Below are 27,163 nucleotides of genomic sequence, written 5' to 3' on the forward strand. Positions count from 1 at the left end.
GGCATTCACCAGGTTATGGCATATGCTGATAATGTAAATTTAATAGGGGATGATAGGAGAACAGTAGAAATAAATGCAGAGATATTATTAAACGCTTGCAGGGACATGGGTTTAGAAGTAAATGCAGAGAAAACTAAATACATGGAAGTGTGTCGGGACCGTAATACGGCAAATTGTGGAGGCGTTAAAATATTAAATAATACTTTTGATAAAGTGGATACTTTTAAATATTTAGGATCAATATTAACAGACGAAAATCATATTCACGAAGAAATTAAATGTCGACTAAAAGCAGGGAATTCGTGTTACTATTCGATTCAAAATCTCTTGCAGTCGCGAATTCTGTCGAGGAATTTGAAGCTTAAAATATATAAAACGATAATCATGCCTGTTGTTCTGTATGGTTGCGAAACATGGTCGCTTACTCTGAGGGAAGAACATAGACTGAAAGTATTTGAGAACAGGATCCTGAGAAGCATATTCGGACCCAAGAGGGACGAGAATGGGGAATGGCGGAAGCTTCATAACGAGGAACTTCCAATTAGTTTATACGGTTTACCCAACATTGTTAGGATCGTCAAGTCTAGGAGGCTTAGGTGGGCAGGTCATGTAGCTAGAATGGAAGAAAGTAAAAACGCTTTCAAAGTCTTGACTGGTAGACCCATAGGAAAAAGACCATTAGGAAGACCTAGGCGCAGATGGGAGGATAATATTAAGATGGATCTCGCAGAGATAGGAATACAAAGTAGAAACTGGATCCAATTAGCTAAGGATAGAAGTCAGTGGAGAGCTTTTGTGAACGCGGCACTGAACCTCCGGGTTCCATAGGCCATAGAGTTAGTTAGTTTAGTTAGTTATTACTTTACGTAGTATATTAAAAAATAATGACTTACCAAGATGACGTGAATTTGGCAATCATCAGATCTGTTTTATATTTTCACTCAATCCAGTGAATATTAATTTAACAAATATAAGACACAAGTATATATTCAGAATCAAGCACGTACACATACACAAATATGAACCAGGGGCAGCTTTAGGATTTTAATTTTGGGTAGACTCGCTCCCTCGCTTATGAATACATATACACATTTGATTGATTAGTGATACTAGGAAATTGCTTTTAGAGTAGTGGTTGATGCTATTTGTTAAATAATTATCTACCATTAATATAAATAGTGGAAAATATATTTACTCTTTATTGTATCTTCTAGCGTTTATATATTTTTCAAAATTTTTGGATAGGCCCGTGCCTACTCGGAATACCCGCTAAAGCCGCCATCGATATGAACACTTCAAGGCTAATTATATGCGGTGGACTGCGTTGCGTCGCATCAAACAAAACTTCATTATCATCTTCCCATTTGTTTGCATTAATTTGATTCACCCACAGTTTTGTCATATATATAGGGGTCTATATATTTGCACTTGTTATTGCTTTTAGCATTTTTTGGGAGGGTTCAGGGTATTTTCTTCAGCAAAAGAGTCGGTTCTCTCTCTGTGTGTGTATTGAAAAGAGGGGAGGGCAAATTTATACTTTATGAATGGATAACATTTTAAGCAATATATACAAAACATGCCGCTTCGGACAAAGGCCTGAAGCATTTCTTTTAAGCCACATTGTCACGTTAAATGAATCTTGTAGCTGTCATAAAAAAAAAAAAAAAAAACTTATAACCCGATCTTTCTATTTACTCTTTACATGTTACTTCTTAAAAGCAAGAAAGGTTTCTCCACACATGCAGCACTACACTCTAGTGGACAAACAGTCAACCTCCTGAAAAACGTGTCTTTTGGCGCACTTGCCCTCCCTGTCCAAAAGAATCCGTTATTTTGGAAGCGGCGAAACTGGTTTTTCTTTTATGTCAGCGGGAGGGCGATAGCAGGTAGCAAGCAAGACGTCCCAGAAAGTTGCGCATCGTTCAACTCCTTGCAAAATGGAAAAAAAAAATGTTTTGTGATCCTTTCAAGGCTATGTCTATATGGTGAAATATGGTAGAGTTTCAAGATTTTTTAAAAGAGAGCTACAACTTCTTCTAACGTGGCAATGTGGCTTTAGCGGTGTATTACTAGTTGTTCCCTGAGGCTCATACCCCCTCCCCTCTGAAATTGTAAAGTGAACAGGAATAGAAACATCCCACTCTGGTTTCAGTTGACAGTAATAAAACTGTGGTCAAGTAAATATCTTTTGGAGAGTCATGTTTTGCTAGTTTTGAACAGTTCTCTGAATTAAACAATACAACAGCGGAAGTACTGACCGGTTTTATTGCTCCAACCATCGCTTCAACTAAAATGGATACTTTCCAACTCCTTGAATCATTATATTTTCGTTCTTTTTCTGTTCTCCAGAGGAAAGAATGAAATTATGCCAGATTTGGCCAAGATGCTAAAGTCAAGATACTAGATGCTAAATGCATGTGAATTATGCTAGACCTAGCACCAAGATGCTAGATATGGCTTCATTGGTCCTGCGTTACCAATGGTTGCCCGAGCAGCTGCTCAACTATTTTTAGTCCACCAGCCGTCCACCGATTTCTTGATGGCGCCACCAGTTTCCCTAGTGTAATAGGGTCTGTATACTTCAATGCCCCGGCTGCGCCGCCGGTGGCGCAACCAATGGCCTAATGCAATACGGCTCCTACTCTTTTAACCTTTCTCTGAAAACTTTAAACTATCTCTGAAAATAGTTTTTTTTTTCTTTTTCATGTTTCCACATTTGAAATTTTCCAACCGAATAAATTTGCACAGAGTGTACTTTCAATATTTGTTTCTAGGGGAAGATAGTGGCTTCTTTTTAATGAATTCTTTGAATAAACATGTATTACTTTACTTCCAAGTTCAAAACATAGAGATAACACATTGTATGTACTGTAGTTTATATAAATTCTTAACACTGAAAAAAATTAGGAAAAGCATTTAGTTTGCCCATAGAAGTGAATGCATAAGAAATGCAACAAAATTGAAGCTTAAAATGTCAACAAATGCTTGCTTCTGATTGGCTGAAACTAGATAACTAATCAGCTTTTGCTTGTAGATGGCCACATTTTTATCCATATTATTTAATCAGAACTGTTCTATTAACTAAGTACGATTTTATAAACAACTTCCCGCTAGTATTAGGTTGGTGCGAATAAAATGTCCATTTTGAAGTCTGTTGGGGAATGGACTGAGGTCACGCATCTAATGTCACGAACTCTGTACACATCCTCCAAATAAGCTGGGATACCCAGACAGACAGGAGATGGTGTGTTGTTGAACACGGTCGTATGAAAGTACACCACGGAAAACATAGTTGCGAGTGATTTTTCTGTATGAATTCATATTGGGCCATTCTGCACGGCAAGCCGAAAAAAAAATAACAGAAATGACGAATGAACCCACAATGCGTCTTTCGTTTGTCACATTTCGTTCCAGTGACACCATTGCAAAATGAGTCTCCGTGGACAACGACCACATTAAGTTCGGAGCTCCTCAGCAATACCCTGGGAGCGGATAGTTGTAAGTGTTCATGTCAATGCAGACAAATTAGGCATATACAATACCAATAGCGTTCGACGGATCTGTGCAATCGGCAAGATGGAAAAAAATGGACTCATTGGTGTCACATGAGTTGATAACTTAGGATGTTACAAACTCAGTGACAAATAGACAAAGCGAATGTGGAAGTTTTTTTCGATGAAAGATGGAGCGAAAAACTATCCTAGATCAATTTCAAATGACTTCTTGTTTTCGAAACATAAAGTATCTTATAAGATAATTTACTAAGGAGGAGTTTATTAAAATTCTGAATTATGCATAAACACATTGTACTTTAATGAAGACATGAAGTTTGTCTTTACATTGTAATCTAAGAATGTTTTCTTAGTATACTGATATTATAGCTTAATGAAGACAAAACACATTTTTAACTGGAGGTTGTGAGATTTGAATTTTATAGAAGCCTTTTTATTGATCTCTCTGGTCACCCTCAAATGGCCCTGTCAGAAGAAAATGAGAATTTTTTTTTTTTTAACGCAAGTGACTTCTGGCTATGGGTTTGGTAATACGGTGAGTTCAATTGGAGAATCGTCCTTTCGTTTAAGTCTTCTCATGCATTATATCTCGTGCTCTACAAGAAATATTACCTGGCACTTCTGTGATAGAATTAACATTAAAGATTATAACGCTTCCAAAGAACTTAGATATTGATAATGTCAGAATAAAGATTATTTCGTTTTAAGAGTTCTTGACTTACTCTTCCACGCTGGACTTTTATCTGATGCTTCTAAATAAAACATCATCGTGACAAATAGAATGTTAATGTCAATTTCGTCAACGAGGGAAATCCATGATGTTTGAAGGGAATGACTGCATTTGTATAGAGAAAGTGGAGATACTGCATTAGGTTCTAGGTGTTGCTTTTGTCTTGATCATGTTTACGTTCAATGACTTAAAGCCAATCCAAAGCTCTGGCGTCTTTCACGCCCACAAACTGCATTTAGAATGCTGCAAGAATTCTGGAGATGCTTTGAAGATGCTGTAAGTTTGAGTTGGTTAGGTCATCGCAGTCACGAATTCTTTGCGAAACACTTTGACAGAGCTCCAGCTGAAAACTGGTCTTGGGGTCACGCAACAACCGAAGAGGATTTTAAGGTTATCACTGCAGAGAGAAAGAAAATAAATAGAAGAATAAAAGTTTCTGTACGATGTGTGCAATGATTCATATTGAGTGTTGAAGAGAAACGTGTGTAAAACAAGCGGGACAATTATTGAGTTCCTACTTTTATGCCTTAGCCATATGCATATATAAGTATATAAAGGAAGCAATACGCTATTGTCTTAAGACATACAGTGGCCTCCTTTCACCAACGAAGAGTAGCACATTTGAGTACCTTAGCAAAAACTACCGGAGTCCATTTCATTTTTATGAACAAGGTTATGTTCCCTTATACTTACGTAACTTTTTTTTTTTTTTATTTTACAGTGATTCAAGTATTAGGTCCAAAACAATATGAACTTAAGCAAACATTTTGGATCTAGAACCAAATGTTTTGTTTAGTTTGTAGGTATCGCATTATGTTTTTCTCAAAGAAAACCAAAGTTTGAAGCATTTTTTGTTTCTTTTTTGTTTTATCGGTTGTTAGAACCTGTAATCCAGAGGTCTACATTTTTTCTGAACATCAGTCTACCTCAATCTCATGGTACGCAAACTGGCCATGAGGATGAGCGAGATTACTGTTATATTTGTGTGTGTGTTTTAGCTCTTTTGTTCTAACTATGTTACGAAATTCAACCAAAAATCAAAATTTAATATCTGACTGTTCAAAGTTTAATAACTATGAACTCAAATAAACCATCCAATAAATCCTTGTAATGTTCAATTTATTATTGACGTATTAAAATTTCCTTTCAAAGATTGCAGTATAGTGAAATTCTCAATAACGAACCCGATAGGATAGGATTTATTTGTTTGCAAATGAGAGGTGTCTATTTCGGAAAGGTTACACAGATTTAGAATATTCGCAGCTCATGTAATTGTGAGCAGTATAGTAAATACGTTCCTTTTATATAGGTAAATATATCTAATACCGAAATACTCTACCCTTGTTTAAAAAACAAAATTATAGTCTAGCTGGGAGTTTTAGTAATGTTTATAGGAGCATTACGAAAAATATAATGTTTGTATAATTTTCTTCCCAAGTAATACAACTCATATGGCTATAACAGTCCCTTTGTTCGCTTACTGACTGATTTAAAAGTAAAACAAAGACATTAAAAACGTTCAACATTATGTTAAATACTGAAAATGCAGTACAGGGTGGATCCTTTATCTTGGTACACCCTTGTAACTTATAAACTAACGAATTAAAGACGCTTATCAGGCTAATATCGACAAATGAACATTGTTTGGCATAGTCTGCAATACCACAAAGTTAACAGTGTTGCCAACCCAACAAAGTTGTATTTTTTTCAAATAGCACTACGTCAGGTTATTACACATTTAAAAAATTTACGCATAGCTAAAACGGAAACTTACTGTGCGACATTTTTATGCAGTGTTGCAAACTAAGGTCTCAGCAGTATCACAAACTTTGAAAACAACCAAACTGTGCCGGATTCTACCATAGTAATAATGCAAGTGCAACGGATAGGGTAATGGAAATCCATAGTACCTTAATGCCGAATACTATGGTTATCATATTACATATTTCGAACAAGTAGAAACAAAGTTACAAAGAATTGAAACTTTCATTTTTTTTCAAATGATTTTATTTTGAAAAAGTGTTTAGATAAATATCACAAACAATTACAAACATTGTTATTAGTGTACATGAAGATCATAATGCCGTTTACAGAAATTTGACGTCTCAAACCATTCAGGAGATATGAAGAAAAATATAAAGTTCGATATATTACTTTAAATGGCATATTTGTGGGGATTTTTTGAAACTTTTTAAAAATACTTTTTCGTAGTGTAAACACAACAAGTTCTTTGAATTAGACAATTTTAACAGCGTTGCAAATTTTAAGTTTTTACCGTATCTTCAGAACGGTTTGAGATATCAAATTGCTGTAAACGACATTGAAATCTTCACATCTATTGAAAACCATGTATGCAATTGAATTAGGTATTTTTAAAAAATAAAGAAATTTGAAGAAAGCAAAACGTCCCTTGTAAATTTGTTCGTATTCATTCGAAATCCATCATAAATCATGGTCATACGTTAGACAAGTGGTTTCTAACCTTGTTTACCTGGCACCTCCCTCATGAACCTTGCATACTTCACGCCCCTCTGTCCTCTGTCCTATTTGCTCATTGGTCATATGTGGTTTTTGGCCCACCCCTTGTGCGACTTCAAATACAGCTTTGAATTCTCAAATCTTCAATAGTGAGAGACCCGGGTTCGATTCCCGGCGGGAGCTCATGTGGTTCGGATTCCACGTTAATCAGTAGGTCCACGTCTCATATAGCCTCGATGCTGAAAGGGACGCTAAACTAAAATCAACTCAACTCAACTCAAATCTTCAATACTAATAATAACCTATTCTCACTAGTTTATATTTTATATGTTTCCAGCAACACTAATGCGTACCATTAGAATGCTGTGTTATTATTATTACCAAATTTGGTCTTTATGAAACCAGTTTTCACTCAATTGATATTTTGCGTTTCTATGATATTTAATTTAACGCCTCTCGGTTACAACATTTATATTTGTAAATTAAATAGCCAAAATGAAAAATCGTAATTTAGTGTACATTCCTTGGTTCCCTGCGAATCAGTTATGAATTGCATTTACATGTCGCTTTTATTTTATTTATTTATATATTTATTTATTTTTTTGATACTTTCAAACACACTGAAAACCTTTTCGTCAATTAACCCTTAACTGGTATGGTATGGGTCAAATCTCTGTATGACATATTTCTAGTTTTTTTTTTTAATATTTTGTGTAGAGGAAAGGGTGGTATGTTGAGCCCCCACTTTCTTTCCGGGGTGTAACTCACACAAATATGGCAATTACAAAGCAAAACTTGGGGAAAACATACCTTGATATGTCTCTCACCATAATTCACATCATTTGTAGTGATAAATAGATTGTGAGTTAACATAAAACATATTTTAGCAAAAGGTAACACTTTGTAAGTTATGTGACGTATGTGGGTAATATGAGCCCCCTAATGGAAGTTGGTACCTATCTTATCTGAAGGTCTGAAATTCAACAAGAAATGAACTATTACTCAATTTTGTTTATTGTGCAATACGTGGAAGAAATTGGCTTCCAATGTACATAAGAAAAACAGATTTGAAGTAATGTATCAAAAGTTGAATTCAAAATGTGCTGGCAATGTGAGCTCCCATGTTTACATATGAATGAAAAATTAAAAAAAGTTAACATTATCTAGTACTTTAGTTACACAAAAACTTGAAATGTGGAAGTAATCGTTGCATTTGGGCGTTAACAAGATTTATGTACAAAAATCGCACACGTAAATATCTTTTTCACAGCCAGCGCATTCACTATGTGCCCACAAGCCACATAAAATACATTTTACCCACAATTCACCCATCGTGTCTTCAGAAAAGAGTCCTGCACAAAATAAACAAGCTGCATCGACATCATCTGGTTTCTCAACACCAAAAGAAGGTTCGAGAACAGATTCTCCAGAATCAAACTCAGAGTCATTTTGATCACTATCAGAGTACACCACAGAAAGCATACGTTTACGTCTACACGACAGTTTAGGTTTCTTTTTAGAGATTTCTCTCGTTTCTTCCTCCTGTGTCCCATTCATCCCCGTCTTGTGCTTCTTATCTACTGTGACTCCTTTTCTCAGTAACTTCTTCTTTTCTGCTGCTTCCAAAGTCTTTTTGAAGGGAGAAGAAGTTATCAATGCTGATTTGGTAGGTTTTCGTCCTCTATTAGTCATTTTCTTCTTAAGCTTTGGGATCGGCCAGATATCCCTTGGTGAGACTGCGTATTTACTGTTGCCCCCTGGTGGTGAATGTAATGCACCAGAAAGTCCAGATGGTCCTGCCTCAGCAATATCACGAGCACTTAGGATATGAACTTCAGTAGGATTAGGTATATGTCCTGTTGGGCCATTTGAAGAATGAATAGAAATAGATGTCGTGTTGCAATGAGGTGAAGTATCAGGATTCATGTCACAATTCGTCTGGTCATCAGAATCCATAATTGCAATAGAATGGGCAGGGGGTTATGAGGTGGAACTGTTTGCGCTTTATTTGTAGCATCTAATGGGATACACGCATCTATGTCCTCGTTCACTGAAGGTGTAAAATCGGCATCGGTGAATACTGTGCGGTTGCAGGGATAAATTCCGGTAGCCTTGAAACCATTCACTGCATTTGTGCCAGTTTGGCACAATAAGTAAGCCTTTCCAAACATCTCTGCAATGTCGTAAGGACCCAGTGGTCTTTCACTGTGTCGTAGCCACTGTCTTATTTGTTCACTGTACTGATGCTTTAAAGGGCCAAAAAATGATTTGTCCAGTGGTTGCAACTTGTGACTTGTGTGGGGAGGAATACTGATGATTGAGATGTGATTTTGACGTGCGAGCTCTATTACATCAATGTTTTTCGTATGTGTGTTATGGCCATCAAGAATTAAAAGTATGGGGTCGGAAGCTGTTGGTTTTGTTCTTTGAATAAAATGTCTCATCCACTCTGTAAATAACGGACCTTGAATCCACCCTGATGGATGACATCTTCCAATTGAACCCGGAGGTGCTCCTTTCATGAGTGTTGGAGTCATATTTTTTCTAGGAAATATGAACATTGGAGGGACAAAGTCTCCTCCAGCATTCATACAACAGACAACTGTAACTAATGCTCCCCTTTCTGCTGAACTCAGTGTTCCCACTTGTTTTTTTCCTTTGAGACCAACCACTCGTGGTGTTTTACTTTGCACGATGGTGATCCCTGTTTCGTCTACATTGAACACTCATTGTGGTGGATATTGGTGATTCTCGAATTCACTCTCTAAAATGTCAAAAAATGCATTCACTGCCTCGCGATTAAAGGAATTTGCACGTGCACATGATGTTGCTGTGGGTTTTAATAGGGATAACACATTCTTATGTCTATTCAAAAAATGATCAAACCACGCTCGCCCAGCCAAGCCATCTTTGAAAGGGTGTTGCACTCCGTTCCTTTCACATAATTGGAATGCCAATCGTCGCACATCTGCCCTGGTTAATCCATGGAATTTACTTTCCATGATCAATAGATAATTGACCAATTCTTCTTCCAGGTCTTTCCTCATTACGGGTTTTCTTCCCATACGAAGATTTACACAATCTTCTGGTGTCACACTAAGACGGGCAAGTCTCTGGAGCGTTGGTCTCGGAACTGAAAACGTTTTTGCTGCTTTTTTTAAGCCCATGGATTTACTTCTTACTGCTCGAATGGCCTCAACCATGTCCTCTTTCTTCCAAGATCTTCTGTGCGAGGTTTTTGGTGGAAAGAGATTTTTCCTAGGCATCTGTAACAAGAAAAAAAAAAAGTAATGCAATGGTTGTAATATGAGCCCCTTTACGTAGGGGGCTCACATTACCAGCAGGTTTGGGGGCTCATTTTTCAACCTTAGCCATGTTGGCATTCAACACTTTTTAACCTTAACATTTTACCGCCAATTTTCTATCACAATACACGACAATATTCCTTACAGATGTACCTAGGCATAGCCCTAATTATTACACTTAGGCATATAAAAATATATTGTATGACAACGTGCAAAAACATACCTTACAAAGTTTTCAGCAGGAGGAAGACAGACACGTTCATACATCTGACAGCTCCTATCAATGACTGGCGCCAGCGCGCCACAACATGTAATCCAGTGCATAGCGCAGTGATACCAACTGTTGTTGCTACATAAAATCTAATTGTTGCCGAGAAATTATAGGGGCTCGAGATAAACGCAGGGGCTCGAGATACCACCTTTTCCTATAATAATGTCTTTTTCATGTTTACTAGATAATAAAGAATGAGAAAACGTATTGTGGGTCTCGTTTGTTACTCTGGGATTATAGAAAATTAGTAAAAATATCTGGGTCTTTCTGACCCATAGCATGCCAGTTATATGACACGAAATCACCACACCAGTTAAGGGTGTAGATCTAGTTGTTAACAAACAGTTTTAAAAACGAAGGGTTACGGGTAATGCTCAAAGAGAGCAGAGCAATATTTAGTATTTATTTTCGACACTGTTGGCAACAATTGATATATGAAAAGCCTACATTATTTACTTTCAAGCTGATTAGCTGTCTTGTACCATTTTGTGCGCCTATTTCCATGTTTCATGCGTCATTGAAAGTTGCTGACAATAGGCCTTCAAGGTGGGACGAAAATTACCCACTGTTCCGCCACTATCAAATTTCGAGTTCGTTTTCTTTACATCGGTTTGTTCGTGTTTTGTATCAATTTTTGTCCGTTTTTGTCCACTCAAGAAAAAAAATTGAATCGTTCAAATTATAGAGGTATGGCCGTTTCAACATTTGGCAACTTCTATCACCTGTAATGCGACACCTTCAAATTCCAATTTTAACTACCTCAGAATTTTGTCCAATTTTGGTCCAAGAATTGGACAAAGTTTTGCTCTAATTAAAATTCGAATTTGAAGATGCCCCACTACAGATGATCGAAGTGGCAAAATTTTGAAATGACCCCTTGTTCTTTATTTGAATGGTACAAAACGTTTTATTGCTGGTACCAGAATGTACATAATTTGACAAAATTCTAAGCATGTTAAAATTCCAATTTGAAGATAGCGCACCAAAAATGATCGATGTGGCTATGGCTCTCCCTCCTTTATTTAAATGATACAGAATTTTTCTTGATGGTACAGAAATAGACAAAAGATGGACAAAATCCTGAGCTAGTAAAAATTCGAATTTGAGGTGGTCTCACTACAGGTGATCCAAGTGGCCAAATTTTGAAATGACCGTCCCTGGTTTAATTGAATGGTACATTTTTTCTAAGTAAAAAAATGTTCGAAGTTCTGAAATAATTAAAATTCGAATATGAAGATGTCGAACTACAGGTGACCGAAGTGGCCAAATTTTGAATTGGCTCCACTTCGTTAACTTGAATGCTACAAATGACCAAAAACACGCACAAAACAATGTGAAGGATACGACCTCCAAAATCGATGGTGGCAGAAAAGCATTAACTTAGTCCACCATATTTGTAGACTAGTGATGAGCAAATGCAAGATCAAGACCAAGACCAGGGTGGTCTTGGTCCTGGTCTTGCACATCCAGACTTGGTCTTGGTCTTGCATGCAAGAGTCTTGTAAGTCTTGCATTTAAGAAGTCCCAAACTTTTCATAGGCAAATTTTACTATGTATATAAGGCATAATAAACTCTACAATGCGTGAATAGTAACGGAAATATAATGCATGTTTCTAAATGTAATAAAGTTTAACTTTGTGTAAGTATCATGATAGTCTACAACATAGGTGATGACCTTTCCTTTTTTAATGGGTGCCCACGCTTCACTACTTGTAAGATATGCCTAAATCACAACGTTTCGTAATCTGTTTATATTTTTTAACAGATGCAACACTCCACTGATTCCCAAACTGGAGAAGCTACACCTGAGACGCATGAAAGAAAATCAAGACGGCACAGATTATTGAAATACCATGAATTGCAAAATTATTTTTACACTCTAAAGGCGTCAGATTTTTCTTTTCAACCACGATTAGCTAATCCTTGTATTAAACAAACTTCCAATTAAATATTGAGATTTCGTTTTACTGATTCCAATATGCACTCTATGGGGCATAAACATGGACCTTACACACAAGCGATTAAAAAATTGCAGGCTTTTGAAATGTGGGCATGAAGAAAAAAATGAGACAATTAGCTGTGTTGAACGTAAAACGAATGAGAAGGTGTTAGAAATATTAGCAGTAGGGGAAAAAGAAGAATTTTAGATATTGTTAAAAGGAGAAAGAGGAACTGGTTAGGATGTGGCTAAGGAGGAACTGTATTATGAGGGACGTGGTAGAGGGTATTGTGGAAGGAAAGAGAGGGAGGGAGCGAAGTAGACTAGTTAAAGGAAGGTATTAAAACAGAAAATTGCTACGTCAAGACGAAGAAAATAGCTGAGGATCACCGAATGTCGAAGCTTCTCAGTTGCAGTAAGTAACCTGCCAATAATGGCAAAATAACTATTATGAAGATGATATATTTAGCAATATTGACTAAAAAAGAAAGAGAGAAAATTAAAATAATAATTATTATAATCAGACCTCTTAATATTTTAGAATAATTTAAGTGAAAACTGAAAACGATTCAACTGTCTATGTCTTTTGTATAAATTCAATCTATATAAATACTTTTGACCTGTATTGGAAATACAAAATAACGGCATCAAACTCTCACTTATTTGAAGTCTCACTTGTGAATATGGATTACTAGCATCAATTACTCACTTCGTTGGGTTAAACTTAAAATAATAATATATTTCGTTAGTCAGTCACTTTTTATAATTAGTAAAGCGCTCTCTGATATCGGTCATTTTCGATTATTTTTATATTTCTCTCTCCTCCTCCTCCCCAAGTTACGGGGCTGAATTTGAATTTAAACGGCATCAGAAGTGTCACTGTTTGTTTCAGAGACCCCAAAAACTAAAGATTCGGCACTAATATCGGTCATTTTCAATAAACTTATATATCTCCTTCACCCCCATGTTGCGAGGTACAACATCGGAAGTGTCATTGTTCATCACAATGACCTCGAAAACCATAAGTTCGACATTGATAATGGTAATTTTTGATAAGTTTATATATCTTGATCCTTTCCCAAGTTGCGGTGCTGAATTTGCATTTAAACGGGATCGTAAGTATCATTGTTCACCTTAGCGACGCCGAAAACTATGGATTCGACACTAATATTTGGTCATTTTTTATCATTATTACCCTCTCCCCAAGTTACGAGGCTGAATTTGCTCGTAAACGGTATCGGAAGTGTTAGTATTCAACTCAGCGAACTGGAAAACTATGGATTCGACAATAATATTTGTCATTTTCGATAGTTTTTATATATCTTCTCTTCCCTCCGCCAAGCTACGGGGCTGAACTTGGATTTAAATAGCATCGGAAGTGTCACTGTTTATCTCAGCAACCCCTAAAATTATAGACTCCATTTTGATATCGGTCATTTTCGATCATTTTTAAATATATTTCATTCCCCCTCCCCTAAACTGCACCGTAAAAGTGATATGACGGAAACCACCTCAGGTCCGATCTTCATCTATGTTTAAAATTAGGTCGAGTTCAGTCGGGTGGTTCAAGAGTTTTAAATTTTATTTATTTTTGTACATTTTCCATCCTCACCTCCTACCCTAAGTTCTACCGTCAAAGTGATTCGATAAAAAAAAAAAAGTCAGAACCTTATCTATGTTGAACATTTGATTGAGACCGATTGGCTGCTTCAAGAGTAATGAAGTCACAAAACAGCACTTGAATTTTTAATTTTTTACACACACACACACACACACACACACACACACACACACACATATATATATATATATATATATATATATATATATATATATATATATATACCTCCTCCCCCTCCCCTACGTCGCACCGTCAAAGGAAAAAAAAATTAAAAATCGCTCCAGCCCTGAACTTCATCTATGTTGAAAATTTGATCAAGATCGGGCGGGTGTTTCAAAAGTTATTAAGTTTTATATATGTATCTCCCTCCCTTCCTCCTCCCCTAGGTTCTACCATCAAAGTGAAACAAACTCTAAAAGACTTTCCAGGACCGAACCTCATACATGTTAAAAATTTGATTGAGATCGGTTCAAGAGTTCTTGTCACAAACTTAGTCATTTTTATTTTTATTTATATTGATTTTTCCTCCCCCTCCTCCTCCTCCCCTACATTGCTCTGTCAAAGTGAATTGACAGATAACATTCCAGGCTTGAACCTCAATCTATGTTAAAAATTTGATCGAGATTGGCCGTTTGGTTCAAGAGTTACTAAGTTTTATTTATTATTTTATAACTCCCCCTTTCCCCTCCTTTAAGCTTTACCGTCAACGTGAAATGATGGAAACACTCCCAGGCCCAAACCTCATTTATCTTGAAAATTTGATCGAGATCGGTCGGCTGGTTCAAGAGATTAAGAGTCACAATAATAGTCTCTTTCAATTTTATAATATAAATTTATTGTTGTAGTATAATGTTATATCGTTCAATCCTCGATGTGCCGCATACCTAAGGAGGCTAAAAGTTATATTAATAAACAATTAGTCAATGTATAAGCATCCGCCCATGAAATTAAACTTGCGGTCACATGCACTAAGTTTTTGTCAATGGCATGAAAATGTTATTTCGATATTAGTTTTAAGAGTTCACATTGAAAATTTCCAACAGATGCTTGAGTCTGGGAGCCAAGGCAATATCCATGTACCTATGGTGTACGGTATTACCGATGTTCAATACTACATTTCTCTTTAGTTTTGGAAGAAGAACACCACTAATATGCTTTGAAATGAAATGAAGTATCTAGTTTAACGTTCCACGATTGTGCACCAAGGCTAAGAGAGACAGTGATGATGAGAAATGACTGAAATGGTGGAATGAAGAAAGTAGGAGGAAACGAAATACCGAGAAAACCCACGCACACGGTGTTTGCCCACCAAAAAACTCACATGGTGCGAGATGACACCTGTGTGGCTTGAAAACGAGTAATATCTACAGAAAACGCGAACAACCAATTCAGAAAACGACATACTGTTGCTATAAGCTACAGGAGCAGATCGACTCACACGGATTGTATAAACTACTGAGAACACATTCACTCCAGCAGCATTTTTGCTGAAACCAAGAAATCCATCCCCTTCTTTTTTACATTATATAAAAAATTCAAGTAGCGCCGGTACTTGTGCAAGACTCTTGCGCTCATCACTATTGCAAACCCATTTTGACCCAATTACAGTGACGCACAAAACAATGTGAAGAAAACCACAAAAATCGATGGTGGCGGAACAGCATTAACTTGTTCCTCAATATTTGTAGACCCATTTAACCCACTCCCAGTGACGCACAAAACGTGCAAAAAATCGCACAAACGGCACAAAACAGGCATTAAACGATGGGAAAAGAACAACCTCGAAATTCGGTAATGGCAGAACAATGGGTCATTTTCGTCCCATCTTGGAGGCCTATTTTGGCCCACTTCTGGTGACGCACAAAACAGGCACTAAACGATGCGAAAGAAACGACTTCGAAATTCGTTGGTGGCGAAACAATTCCGCCATATCTCTAGGCCCATTTTGACCTACTTGCGATGACGCACCAAACGTGGAAATAGTCACACAAATCGATAAAAAAAAACAAGCCCTAAACGATTCGAAAGAAATGACCTCGAAATTCGATAGTGGCGGAACAGTGGGTCACTTTCCTCCCACCTTGAAGACCCATTTTGACCCACTTCCGGCGATGCACAAAACATATAAATAGGTGCACAAAACAATGTGAAGGAAACGACATCGAAACTCGTTGGTGCCGGAACAGTATTAACTTGTTCCGCCATATTTGTAGGTCCATTTAAACCCACTCCCGGTGATGCACCAAACGTGGAAATAGGCGCAGAAAACGACACAAAACAGTGAAGGAAACGACCTCGAAATTCAATAGTGGCGGAACAGTGGGTCATTTTCCTTCTACCTTAGAGGCCCATTTAGACCCACCTTCGGTGATGTACAGAACAGGCACTAAACGATGTGAAAGAAACGACTTCGAAATTCGATAGTGGCTTAATCGTGGGTCACTTTCGTCCCACATTAGAGGCCCATTTTGACCCACTTCCCGTCACGCACAAAATATACAAATACGCGCTCAAAACACGCACAAAATGATGTGAAGGAAACGATCTCGAAAATCGGTGCTGGCGGAACAGTGTTCCGTTATATTTGTAGGCCCATTTTGACCCACTCCCGGTGATGCACCAAACGTGGAAATAGGCGCAGAAAACGACACAAAACAGTGAAGGAAACGACCTTTAAATTCGATAGTGGCGGAACAGTGGGTCATTTTCCTCCGACCTTGGAGGCCTATATTGACCCACTTGCGGTGATGCACAGAACAGGCACTAGACGATGCGAAAGAAACGACTTCGAAATTTGATAGTGGTTTAATCGTGGGTCACTTTCGTCCCACATTAGAGGCTCATTTTGGCCCACTTTCGTTGACGCACAAAATAGGCACTAAAGGGTGGGAAGGAACGAATTCGAAATTCGATATTTTCTTAATCGTGGGTCACTTTTGTCCCATATTGAATGCCCATTTTGACCCACTTCCTGTGGTGCACAAAACGACGTGAAGGAAACAATCTCGAAATTCGTTGGTGGCGAAAAAGTGTTCCACCATATTTGTAGGATCATTTTGACCCACTTTCGATGACACACAAAACGTGAAAATAGGCGCAGAAAACTCACAAACACGCACAAAATGATGTGGAGGAAACGACGTCGAAATTCGATAGTGGTGGATCAGTGGGTCATTTTCCTCTCAACTTTTAGGCAGATTTTGACCCACTGCCGGTGACGCATATAACATTGAAATACACACAAAAAAACGGCACAAAACACGCACAAAACGATGTGAAGGAAACGATATGAAAATTCGTTGGTGGCGGAACAAGTTAATGCTGTTCCACAATATTTGGAGGCCCATTTTAACCCACTTCCGATGACGCCAAAACGTTGAAATAGCACAATACATGCACAAAACGATGTGAAGGAAACGACCTCGAAATTTGATAGTGGCGGAACAGGGGTCATTTTCCTCTCACGTTGGAGGCCCATTTTGACCCACTTCCGGTGACGCACTTAACATGGAAATACACGCACAAAATGGCACAAAGCAAACACAAAATGATGTAATGGAAACGATCTCGAAATTTGTTGGTGGCGGAGCACGTTAATCAGTGGTGCCCCCCCTTATGTCCATGACGCACCGCCCCTCCCAATTGTCTATCCGTAAGTGCTCTTCCATGAAAAAATCTTCTTTTCGATTAATTTTTACACTTCCTGAAACATATTTATACAGATTTTAACCCCCCCTAATATTTCAATGACGCACTTTGCGTCATAGCCCCCCCTTGTGGGCACCCCTGCGTTAATATTGTTCCATCGTATTTGGAGGTTCATTTTGACCCACTTCCGGTGACGCAAAACTTGAAAATATGCGCACAAAACGGCACAAAACACGCACAAAATGATATGAAGGAAAGGACATTGAATTCGATAGTGGCGGAGAGTGGGCCATTTTTTCCCACCTTGGAGGCCGATTTTGACCCACTTCCAGTGACGCACAAAACTTGGAAATGTGCGCACAGAGCGGCTCAAAATACGCACAGAACGATGTGAAGGAATTGACCTCGAAATTCGTTGGTGGCAGAACAAATTAATGACGCTTGTGTAGACTTTGTATCAGTGTGTGTGTGTATGTGTAAAGTAAAATGGTAGCTTTCAATTCAAAGAGAAGATTATATAGTGAAAATTACATCAGATACAGTTTTACTTCATTGAAATGGTGGTATTTGACCACCACAGTGTGTTGTATGGGTTGCTGTCCTTAGCAATGATGCTCTCCGCCCCGCTAGATTGGAACATTTGTCAACAGTACATCCAATCCAGCCCTCAAAGACAAATCTATTTTTTTTAAAGAAATTCGCTGAAACGTATGGACTCCTCACGAGCAAAATGAGAAAGTGGTGGAAGCATCATACGAACGTTCCTTTATAATAGCCAAAGATTAAAAAAAAAAAAATCATACTACGAGTATTGGTGAGGCTCTTATTAAATCTTGCTTACCTAAGGGAACCAAACCTGAACTAGTGGAAGAAAGCCAGCATGATGGTTTCATTTAATAGTGTACTGTCGGTTCATAAATGAAAAGAGGTTAATGGAAGAAATATTGTTTTCAAAAAGTTTGGAGACATCGTCCAAAGGATCTGATGTTTTAAAAAATGATTTGTCTTAGGACATAGTTGTAGGAATATCTACTGATGGAGCTCCAGCAAGTTAGGTCGAAGGTTTACATAATAATTTCACTTGTTCCGAGTTATTTTGGTGCTCCAATAGGTGACTAGTGACCTACAAGTCCTGCCTCTCATGTGTGTTGTAGATGGTGGTAATATTTTTGCAGAAGTTGTTGCTTTTTCCAGACACAAATGTCGCAGTATTTGTTTCGTGTGATAGATTTTTTCCGACACAGTTTAACGACTAAACGCCACTAGTACTTAGTTTTGTTGAAGAGTGGCATCCTGTGTTTGCTCCTAGTTGACAGTTGCGAATAGGAAGTTACCAAATGCAGTGGCAAAAGTTTACTCCTATATGTATAATTTGGTCGCCGTTAATGCGTTTCAGCTGTCATTTCGTCAAATATTTTACAAAGAATGGATAGCTTCGTGAGAATATTTTCTGTTGATTTGAGACGTGGTAGTCTGTGTCTGACCGTTTGAAGAAGCTTAGTGAAATGTAAGTCACGAAATACATCTTGGATTTCCTGCAAACTGGATTTTTGGTCTTCTGATTTGTCTTCATTAATTGGCGGTGATTGTTGTGACTTGGCTTATGAACTACTCTTCCTGGCGTAGGTAGGTTGAGTACTGGACTGTCTCGGCACTACTAGAGGAGAGTCTGATTTTAGAGATGAAAAGTCTTGAGCATGAGGAACTTTTTGCTGGGTAGTGCGCCTTGAAAGTATTTTGTGGATGACTGGACAGTCTGTTAAGTTTGCTGGATGTCTCTCACCACAGTTCGGATATTCCACTGCAGCCTTTTTTGATTTAGAGTACGCTCGTAGGTGACATGACTACCGGCGCACTTCATGTATCTGCGTAGAACATGACAAAAAGATTGTGTATGTCCTAATCGTTGGCAGCGATAATACTGCACTTGTGTCTTGGGTCTGCATGGTTCTATTTTGATGCGGTAGAATTCTAAGAATCGTAAGTTACAAATGTCTTTCACTGCCGGAGTCTTCTTTAGAAAGACCAAAAGTAAGGATATTACCAGTCCTCCTCTCCCTTTCATTTGCTGAACAGAAATGACTGGATAATTTCTGTTCAATAAGTCTGTCTTTATGTTCTCCAGTGAAGCATCTATCGGAAACTGTCGAATTACAACCTTAACAAGGGAGCCTTTTTTGCCATTTCTAGGGCATATTGAAACTTGAAGTGTTTGCAATACTGTATTAGTGCTTCGTAGTCCTCTTGGGAATGACATTTGAATTTGATATAATCCTTGTAGACTACACAGTACGGCATGTCCTTACACACAAATGAGGCTCCATGCCGTAACTTGTAAACTTTTTCATCTGGGTAATCAAAAATGGTGAGAGATTTGATGTATCCAGTAGTGGCGTCCGTACGAGGTTTTGCTGTATTAGGACTAGTGTTGTCTTGCGTCGTTGTAGTAGTGGCGGTAGTGGATTTCTCTCCTGGTCAACCTGGGTCTCAGATTCAGTGAGAAGGTCAAAACTATTGGTAGCCTTGCAGCTATTGTGGCCACTGGTCGTGCTTTTACTGTACTTTTGGCCATCTTGAAAGGTGGTTGTTTTGGAAGTTGCATGGAGGTAAAAGAGCCCGTATTGGTTGCTATTGAAAAGAACCCGTATTCTCCTATTGGTGAATTTTATTGTTTGTTTCAATGTTAGGTGATGATTTCTTTTCAACACTGAGGCTATATGAGACTAAACCTGGGATCCCGTGCACTAAAGGTACACCCGCTGTAGCTACAAGACAAATAGGGAGGGCGCCTGCATAACTATAGTACTGAGGAGCGGACAAATTGTAAATAATGAAATCTTTAGTTTAATAAACTACGATTATGTCTTGCGGAATAAAGGAGACAAATACTTAATGCAATAACCGTCCTCTTGGGTTTTGTGCACTAGAACTTTTTAGCTCTTGCTCTATCAGATTTTTACTTTTATCCATTCCGTCCTGGCAGCTCCATTCTCTTCATACATAGTTTCATGTGGTTCGGATTCCACGTTAATCAGTAGGTCCACGTCTCATATAGCCTCGCTGCTGAAAGGGACGCTAAACTAAAATCAACTCAACATTCATACATAGTTTCAGTTGGCGTGTTCTAGTAAGTCTACCACGACTGATCACCAATATCAGCAGGAGTTTCGCCCGCTGTTACAACACTATGCTGACTTCTCCCACTTTTATACAGATTACTCGAAACGAGAAGGCACACTATTGGCTGTGAGTTTGTCTTTGACTCTGTCTTGTGGTTACCGACTCCCTTCAATTGCATCTACTGGAGTGTCATTCCATATGCTATCAATCAGATCTACTTTCCCTGACGGAATGTCCGAGAATCCCTGACTTCCTTTGAGGAATATTAGGATTTTATTGGATTTTTGAAAGACTTGCAAGTACACAAATTAGTTTTTATATTATATTTCTGAGGAAGTGTACACAACAGTACACAATACTCACTAACTTTCTTGGTATTTTCTTACGGAGGCAAGCTATTTGGCAAATATGTCACATGATATCATATGTTATCATTGGTAATAGCATATTTATTATCGTAAATACCAGCGGCGCAAATCTATCTTCAACATTGGGGGCCACACGTAAGACTTTTTTTTTTTTTTTTTTTTTTTTTTTTGTTAAGCGATGCTCAAAATATTTGTGAAGTTGAGAAACAATCCTGTGGAGGATCAGGGAGCAGAGTTGTCTTCAACATTGGGAGGCGGGCAGATTTGAGGCTTATTCTGAGGGGACATCAATTTCATCTCACTTTCCTTTGTGGTAATCGGACACAAATCATCACATTTTTTCTCCAAAAAGCACATTTCAAATCGGATTATTGGGGGGGACAGTCCCCCCAGTTCCAAGATTGGAGGGAACATGGCCCCTTCACCCCCCCCCCGAGATTTGCGCCAGTGGTAAATACTACGTCCCCGTAATACAATGAAAGAAAACAGAAACGTTCTATTAAAATCAAGAGTAAAATATGCGAGTATAACATTCCTTCGAGTAATTTTTTTTGAATATTCATGGTCGATGAACAGCAAGAAGAGTTCGTTTTACAAAAAGCAGGTGAATCATATAGCGTGAAGGCCGTTGTATATTTTTCCCCTTTATTTTCCTTAGACATCGTTTTAAAAGAAATTTCATCTTCCGTTTTATGAGAACAATGACTTCATTCCCATATGTATATAAATGGAATGTAAGACTATTGAACTCCGTGTATTCCAAGTGTTTTCCATATGTTTATGGTCATGACCACAAGGATTACATTTGCACACAATGATTTCCAGTAACTATTTGAATGACAATCTACATTTTCCTCCTCATTGGAATGGTCCTATAACGCAGTTTGCGAATCGTTTTACTGTCTCTGGTCTTTTCGTACAGTACACTGATACATGCCTGGACACCGTGGCCAGAGCCACTTACACGGTTTCTAAGCAAATCCAGTGCTCTGGCGACATGATTAAAGCTAGGAGCTCCGATGTGTATCTTTGGGTCATGTAATTAGTGGCGGATATAGCCGGGGTGGGGGGCTAGGTCTCCTCAATTCTTTGAGCGACAAAAATAATTGAAGCTATTATCCATACATTTTTGAAAGTTTATAGTAAGCATTGTCTTTTACTTTTTATTGGAAATTTTTTGAAACATTAGATACAATTTTAGTTACAATTTTTCTGTTATACAATGTGTAAAATAATATTTGAAGAACACAATGTCAACATCCAACCTAGCCATGATATCCATCGGGAGAGAGGTAAGTTGGCTGCCAGTTTTATCTTTTAAATCTGACAATGCATGGAATTTCCCACTTATATGGACATGGATGGGAAAAGAAATTTTACACTATTGTTAGCGAATAGCCAAAGATGAAACACATTAATCGAAGACTTCATTAAGCTGGTTGAAATTGCATGACTTGAGGTAACTCCTCATGCGTACTTTTGAGATAAACATTTTCTTTTGTAAATTAAAAAATTGATAATGTATGGTAACAACGCCGTCTATAAACAGGAAACCGATATTGAAGTATACACTTGAAACTTTTTAAGACAATATTTATTACCAATAAATTTTGCGGCTAAACAACGATGTAGGAATAAGTGGAGTATATTTTTATGAATCTGAAAATATTCATGACTTTTAATAAACTGAAATTTTAATAGAATGGGATATTTGTACTCTACGAACTCGATGTATGTTCTGTGCACTTTGCGCACACACACACACACACACAGAGAGAGAGAGAGAGAGAGAGAGAGAGAGAGAGAGAGAGAGAGAGGAGTTCAATTGAGTTGATTTTGAGTTTAACGTCCCTTTCAACAGCGAGACTATATAAGACGGGATCAACTGATTAACGTGGAATCTGAACTACATGAGCTCCCGCTGGGAATCGAAGACAGGTCTTCCATGCCAAAGGCGCGTATGTTAACCGCTCAGCAACGAAGGAGCTCTCAGAGGAAGAGAGAGAGAGGAACACTTTGTAAAATTTTACTTCCCAACTTGAAATATTAGAAAACTTTCCGGTTCCCGAAAGCCAATTGGAAAATTATAATTTGTTGCTGACTAACTTTCCTCTACAAAAATTCAATTTTGTAGCTCTATGTGCAGTTAAATATAGTGGAAAATTTTCCACATAACATCACTATATATAATATCCAAAATTGTCCGACTTATGAAAAGCTTTTTCCCCTTCTTTCTACATCGTGATGAAAATTTTTCGATCTATGAAAATTCCTCTCACTTCTTTCTACAGAGCAATAAAACTTTCCGATTCACAAAAAGTTGTTTTACTTTTTGCTTCAAAATGATGAAAATTTTCCGACTCATAAAAAGTTCTTCAATTTTTCCATATAAAACAGAAAATATTTCGATTCATGAAAAATTGTTTAACTTGTTCCTACATAGTACTGAAAATTGTCTGAGCCATGAAACTTTTCAGATTCTTTAAACGACCTTTCACTTTTTAACATTTCTATACATGAATTGAATCAATTTAATGATTGCTGAAGAATTGTTACTTGATTACTGATATTTTTTTTAGAACGGAAAATTCTCCGGAAAAATATAGGGGAAAATTTTCCGCGGAAAATCTTCCACCTCACATCACTAGTCCAAAATTACGATTAAGTATTAAATTTTAATTTTTGTTCAACTCTAATATTGTACAAAGATAAGGCCTATATAAATGGTTAGCTGATATCTCCTTATCTGGAACAAGGAGGAATTGCCACAAGAGTGGAAAGAATCAATCATTGCTCCAATTCACTAGAAAGGCGACAAATCTAATTATCGAAACATTCTTCTTCTGTCAACATCCTATTAAAAAAATCCTCTCAAACATTCTATTAGCAAGATTGACCACCATACTTACCAAAAATTATTGGAGATTATCAGTGCGTATTTAGGCGAAATCGATCAATTATCCACTAGATATTTACCATTCGAAAAATACTCGAAAACAAATGCAAAATTTGTTATCCCGAGTGAGCCGGTGAATTTTCATACAACAGGGGAAAATCATTACGATACGAAAGGAAAATGACCAATTCTCAAATCTTAGATGCCAACTAATCAGTGTTGGAACAAAATTCTATCACAAAATGTTCTTCCTTGATGTCTAGGATTAAATATTCAATTAAAATTTTGGCACAAGCATTCTTGCTTCAATTCAATTGAATTCATACAGTACTTTACTATCTGGCACACTCGATAACGACGGTTTCTTACTGCTCTTTAGATAGTACTAGTGAGAATGCAGTAGACAGCTGAAACTTATTTTATGAAGCAGATGTGTAAACATTTAAATTAGAAAAGATACCATTACTGCTATAATTACTGCAAGATGTCATAGACCATTACTGCTATAATATCAATAATATTCCAATTATAACAACTTATTAATATATACAGTGAAGTCTTTATAGCCCTATTCATGGTAAATAAATACAGTTCTGGAACAACGAAAAGAAATACTCATTGCAAGAAACAAAATAAGTGCAACTATCACAAGTATCCTTGAAAATATAGCGACAGTTTTGATTGCTTTATTTGCGAAATTGCATTTTTGATTAATAAAAATAGCAACTATCGCTGTACCTGCAATCAAGTAACCAAAACAATACAAATAATAAACCTTGACATTTAGCAATAATCACAAATAAAATACTGTTTGCGGATATTGATGAGTAATTGATATTGATTGAAATATAGGTACTTATTTTTGTTTTTTTATTTACAGTTAAGCATCAAAAGGCCTTGAGTAAAAGGTATAAACAATTTGACTCTTCCTTGTTGCAATTGAATGATGATCTAATGCATGACTTGATGACTTGTTTAATAATGAAGTTACTGCTATCCACAACAGAAACACTTAAATTATTATAAATAATAGTGACTAAAGTACTAACATATTGGATTTGATTGCCACGGTTTTGAGTTTAAGGCCCAGCAAGCAAAAGAACATCCGATCATGGCACTAATAAAAAGTGCCCACGCTTGGATAAATTTCCAATTGCGCTTCTTATGCTAATTTGAGGACTCTGAATCCAAAGAAACTATCTTAAAACTTATTCGTCCATGACGTCACTAGAAAAATGACTTCAACGTTGAAGTCTTTGAAGCACGCTTATGTCAATAGTAAAAATACTCACGCTAGGATACGTTCCTAGCTGCATTTTTATACGAATTTGAGGATTCTGAATAGAATGGAAGTATTTTAAAACTTATCCATTCATGGAGTCACGCGAAATATGACTTCAAAATTAGGATATATATGCGATCAATGTTAAACGAAAATGCAACGTGCCGTTTATCTTGACCCACAACTTAAGTGAATGAAGTTGACTGTCTTTCACGCTAACGTGTCGATTAGGCCCCATTTTAAACATGTCCCCATTCACCATACTGTTACAAAATGTATCCATCTCCCGCTAAATGACATCTCCCGTTGCATTTTCATTTAACATTGGGCGCATAAAGAATGTACAGCTCAAAGGGCTTGTCCGATTTAAAAAATTCCTTCACTTTAGATTGAAAACATCATATTTGGAGACGGTTTCCCCTCTTACATTTTGTTGTAACTTTGATAATAACAGAGATACCCTATGTTAGGGGATTTTTGAGACACCCCACATAGGTGTCTTATGGGGAAATGCCAGACAGAATGTTCACCATTACCCCGGAGTAATCGGGATTGCATCATGGTGTGAAATAAAATTTTCAATATATATATATATATATATATATATATATATATATATATATATATATATATATATATATATATATATATATATTGAAAAGTAAGTAATAAGTTGATGAAATTGGTTTGGGAAATAGATCATACCTTGATAATAAGCGCTATTAGCTTTATTAATTAGAATAGTTTGCTGTATTTATTATTTGCTATATTTATTAGTTATGTCTGTAATTATAATTAAAGATTATAAAGATTAAAGATTTATTAAAGATTTAAATATTAAATTATGGTATAATTTTAATGTATTTTAATGCATTTCGCTTCTTTCGTAAGGAAAAGTTTAAAGTAAACAATATGTTCGGGATTACCCCTACCACTGGGGCAATCCCGAACATAGGTACATTTTTAAAACATCTCAATGATTTGTTAAAAAAATGTTAATTTTGACTTTCATCCGCACTTTAGTAAACAGAAAAAAAATCCAAGCTTTTTATACATAAAAATCTTAATTTTATCTTCAAAATCGAAAGTTTTTTATAATCAAAGCTTAAGTGTCCGTGAATACCCTGGTCTCCCCTAGCAGTTTCGGAAACATGCAGACAGTCAATGAAACTTCTTACATATTAGGAATGTAAATTCATTCCAAGACCACAACGCTTTAAGATATACAAAAGTAGAACGCTCAAAACCTACTCGTTCGAAGTTGAAAGAGTTAGGAACTGCAGTAATTCCATCAAATATTCCGGTTGGGTGTGCAAACATTTCACTTTGTAATTTTGTACTGTATAGTGCACAAGTAGATTTTGAATATAGTAAATCACCTTGGACTGGACAATTTACTGGCTGCACCTCCTTCAAATTGTTGGAAACTCATTGTGTCATGTGTGGTGAGTCATCATGAGGCAGATGTTAAGTAATATGAAAGCTATCATCATTCCGGCCTACGTTGAAAGCAAGACGCAGCTTCCTAGTGTGTTTGATGAATGGTCTCAAGGTTCCGATTCGTGAGGGAGGATCAATGGTTTAGAAGAAAAGGATAAACAAAACATATATTTATAGGTAAAGCAAATGCGTGTCCTTTAGGAATGCGGAATAACTGTCATGTCAAGTCGACAAAATATTAATAACGTTGATAACAAATACGAAAAACCATACTTTTATATTATGACGTAAACCAAGGAGCATGTTTAGCTTTATTTGAATATTTCATAACAACAATTTATTCTTTTGTTATATAATTCATATTTTTGCTATAATACTAGTAATAATCTTTGTCTCCCAGTCCGATGACATTTATTAAACAGCGAAAGTTTTCTTGTTTTATTTTTTCTTCGCTATTGTATATTTAACCTGCAAGAGCTAAAACCACGAACACTTTTCATTTCGGCATTTGAAGAGTATCTTTTCTTCTGTTTTTGCTGCACGATTTACACC

The 27,163-nt window shown here is 37.0% G+C and overlaps 1 protein-coding gene across 1 annotated transcript; it reads right to left on the reverse strand.

Moving 5' to 3' along the window:
* Positions 1–8,642: 8,642 nt before the first annotated feature.
* LOC145679435 (uncharacterized) lies at positions 8,643–9,257 on the reverse strand. The gene has a single exon (XM_081750017.1). It carries the CDS (start codon positions 9,255–9,257, stop codon positions 8,643–8,645), a length of 615 nt encoding a protein of 204 aa, XP_081606143.1.
* Positions 9,258–27,163: the final 17,906 nt, after the last annotated feature.

Source organism: Thermobia domestica, chromosome 2 (genome assembly GCF_964235325.1).
Source record: "Thermobia domestica chromosome 2, izTheDome1.hap1.1, whole genome shotgun sequence".
NCBI classification, from domain to species: domain Eukaryota; kingdom Metazoa; phylum Arthropoda; class Insecta; order Zygentoma; family Lepismatidae; genus Thermobia; species Thermobia domestica.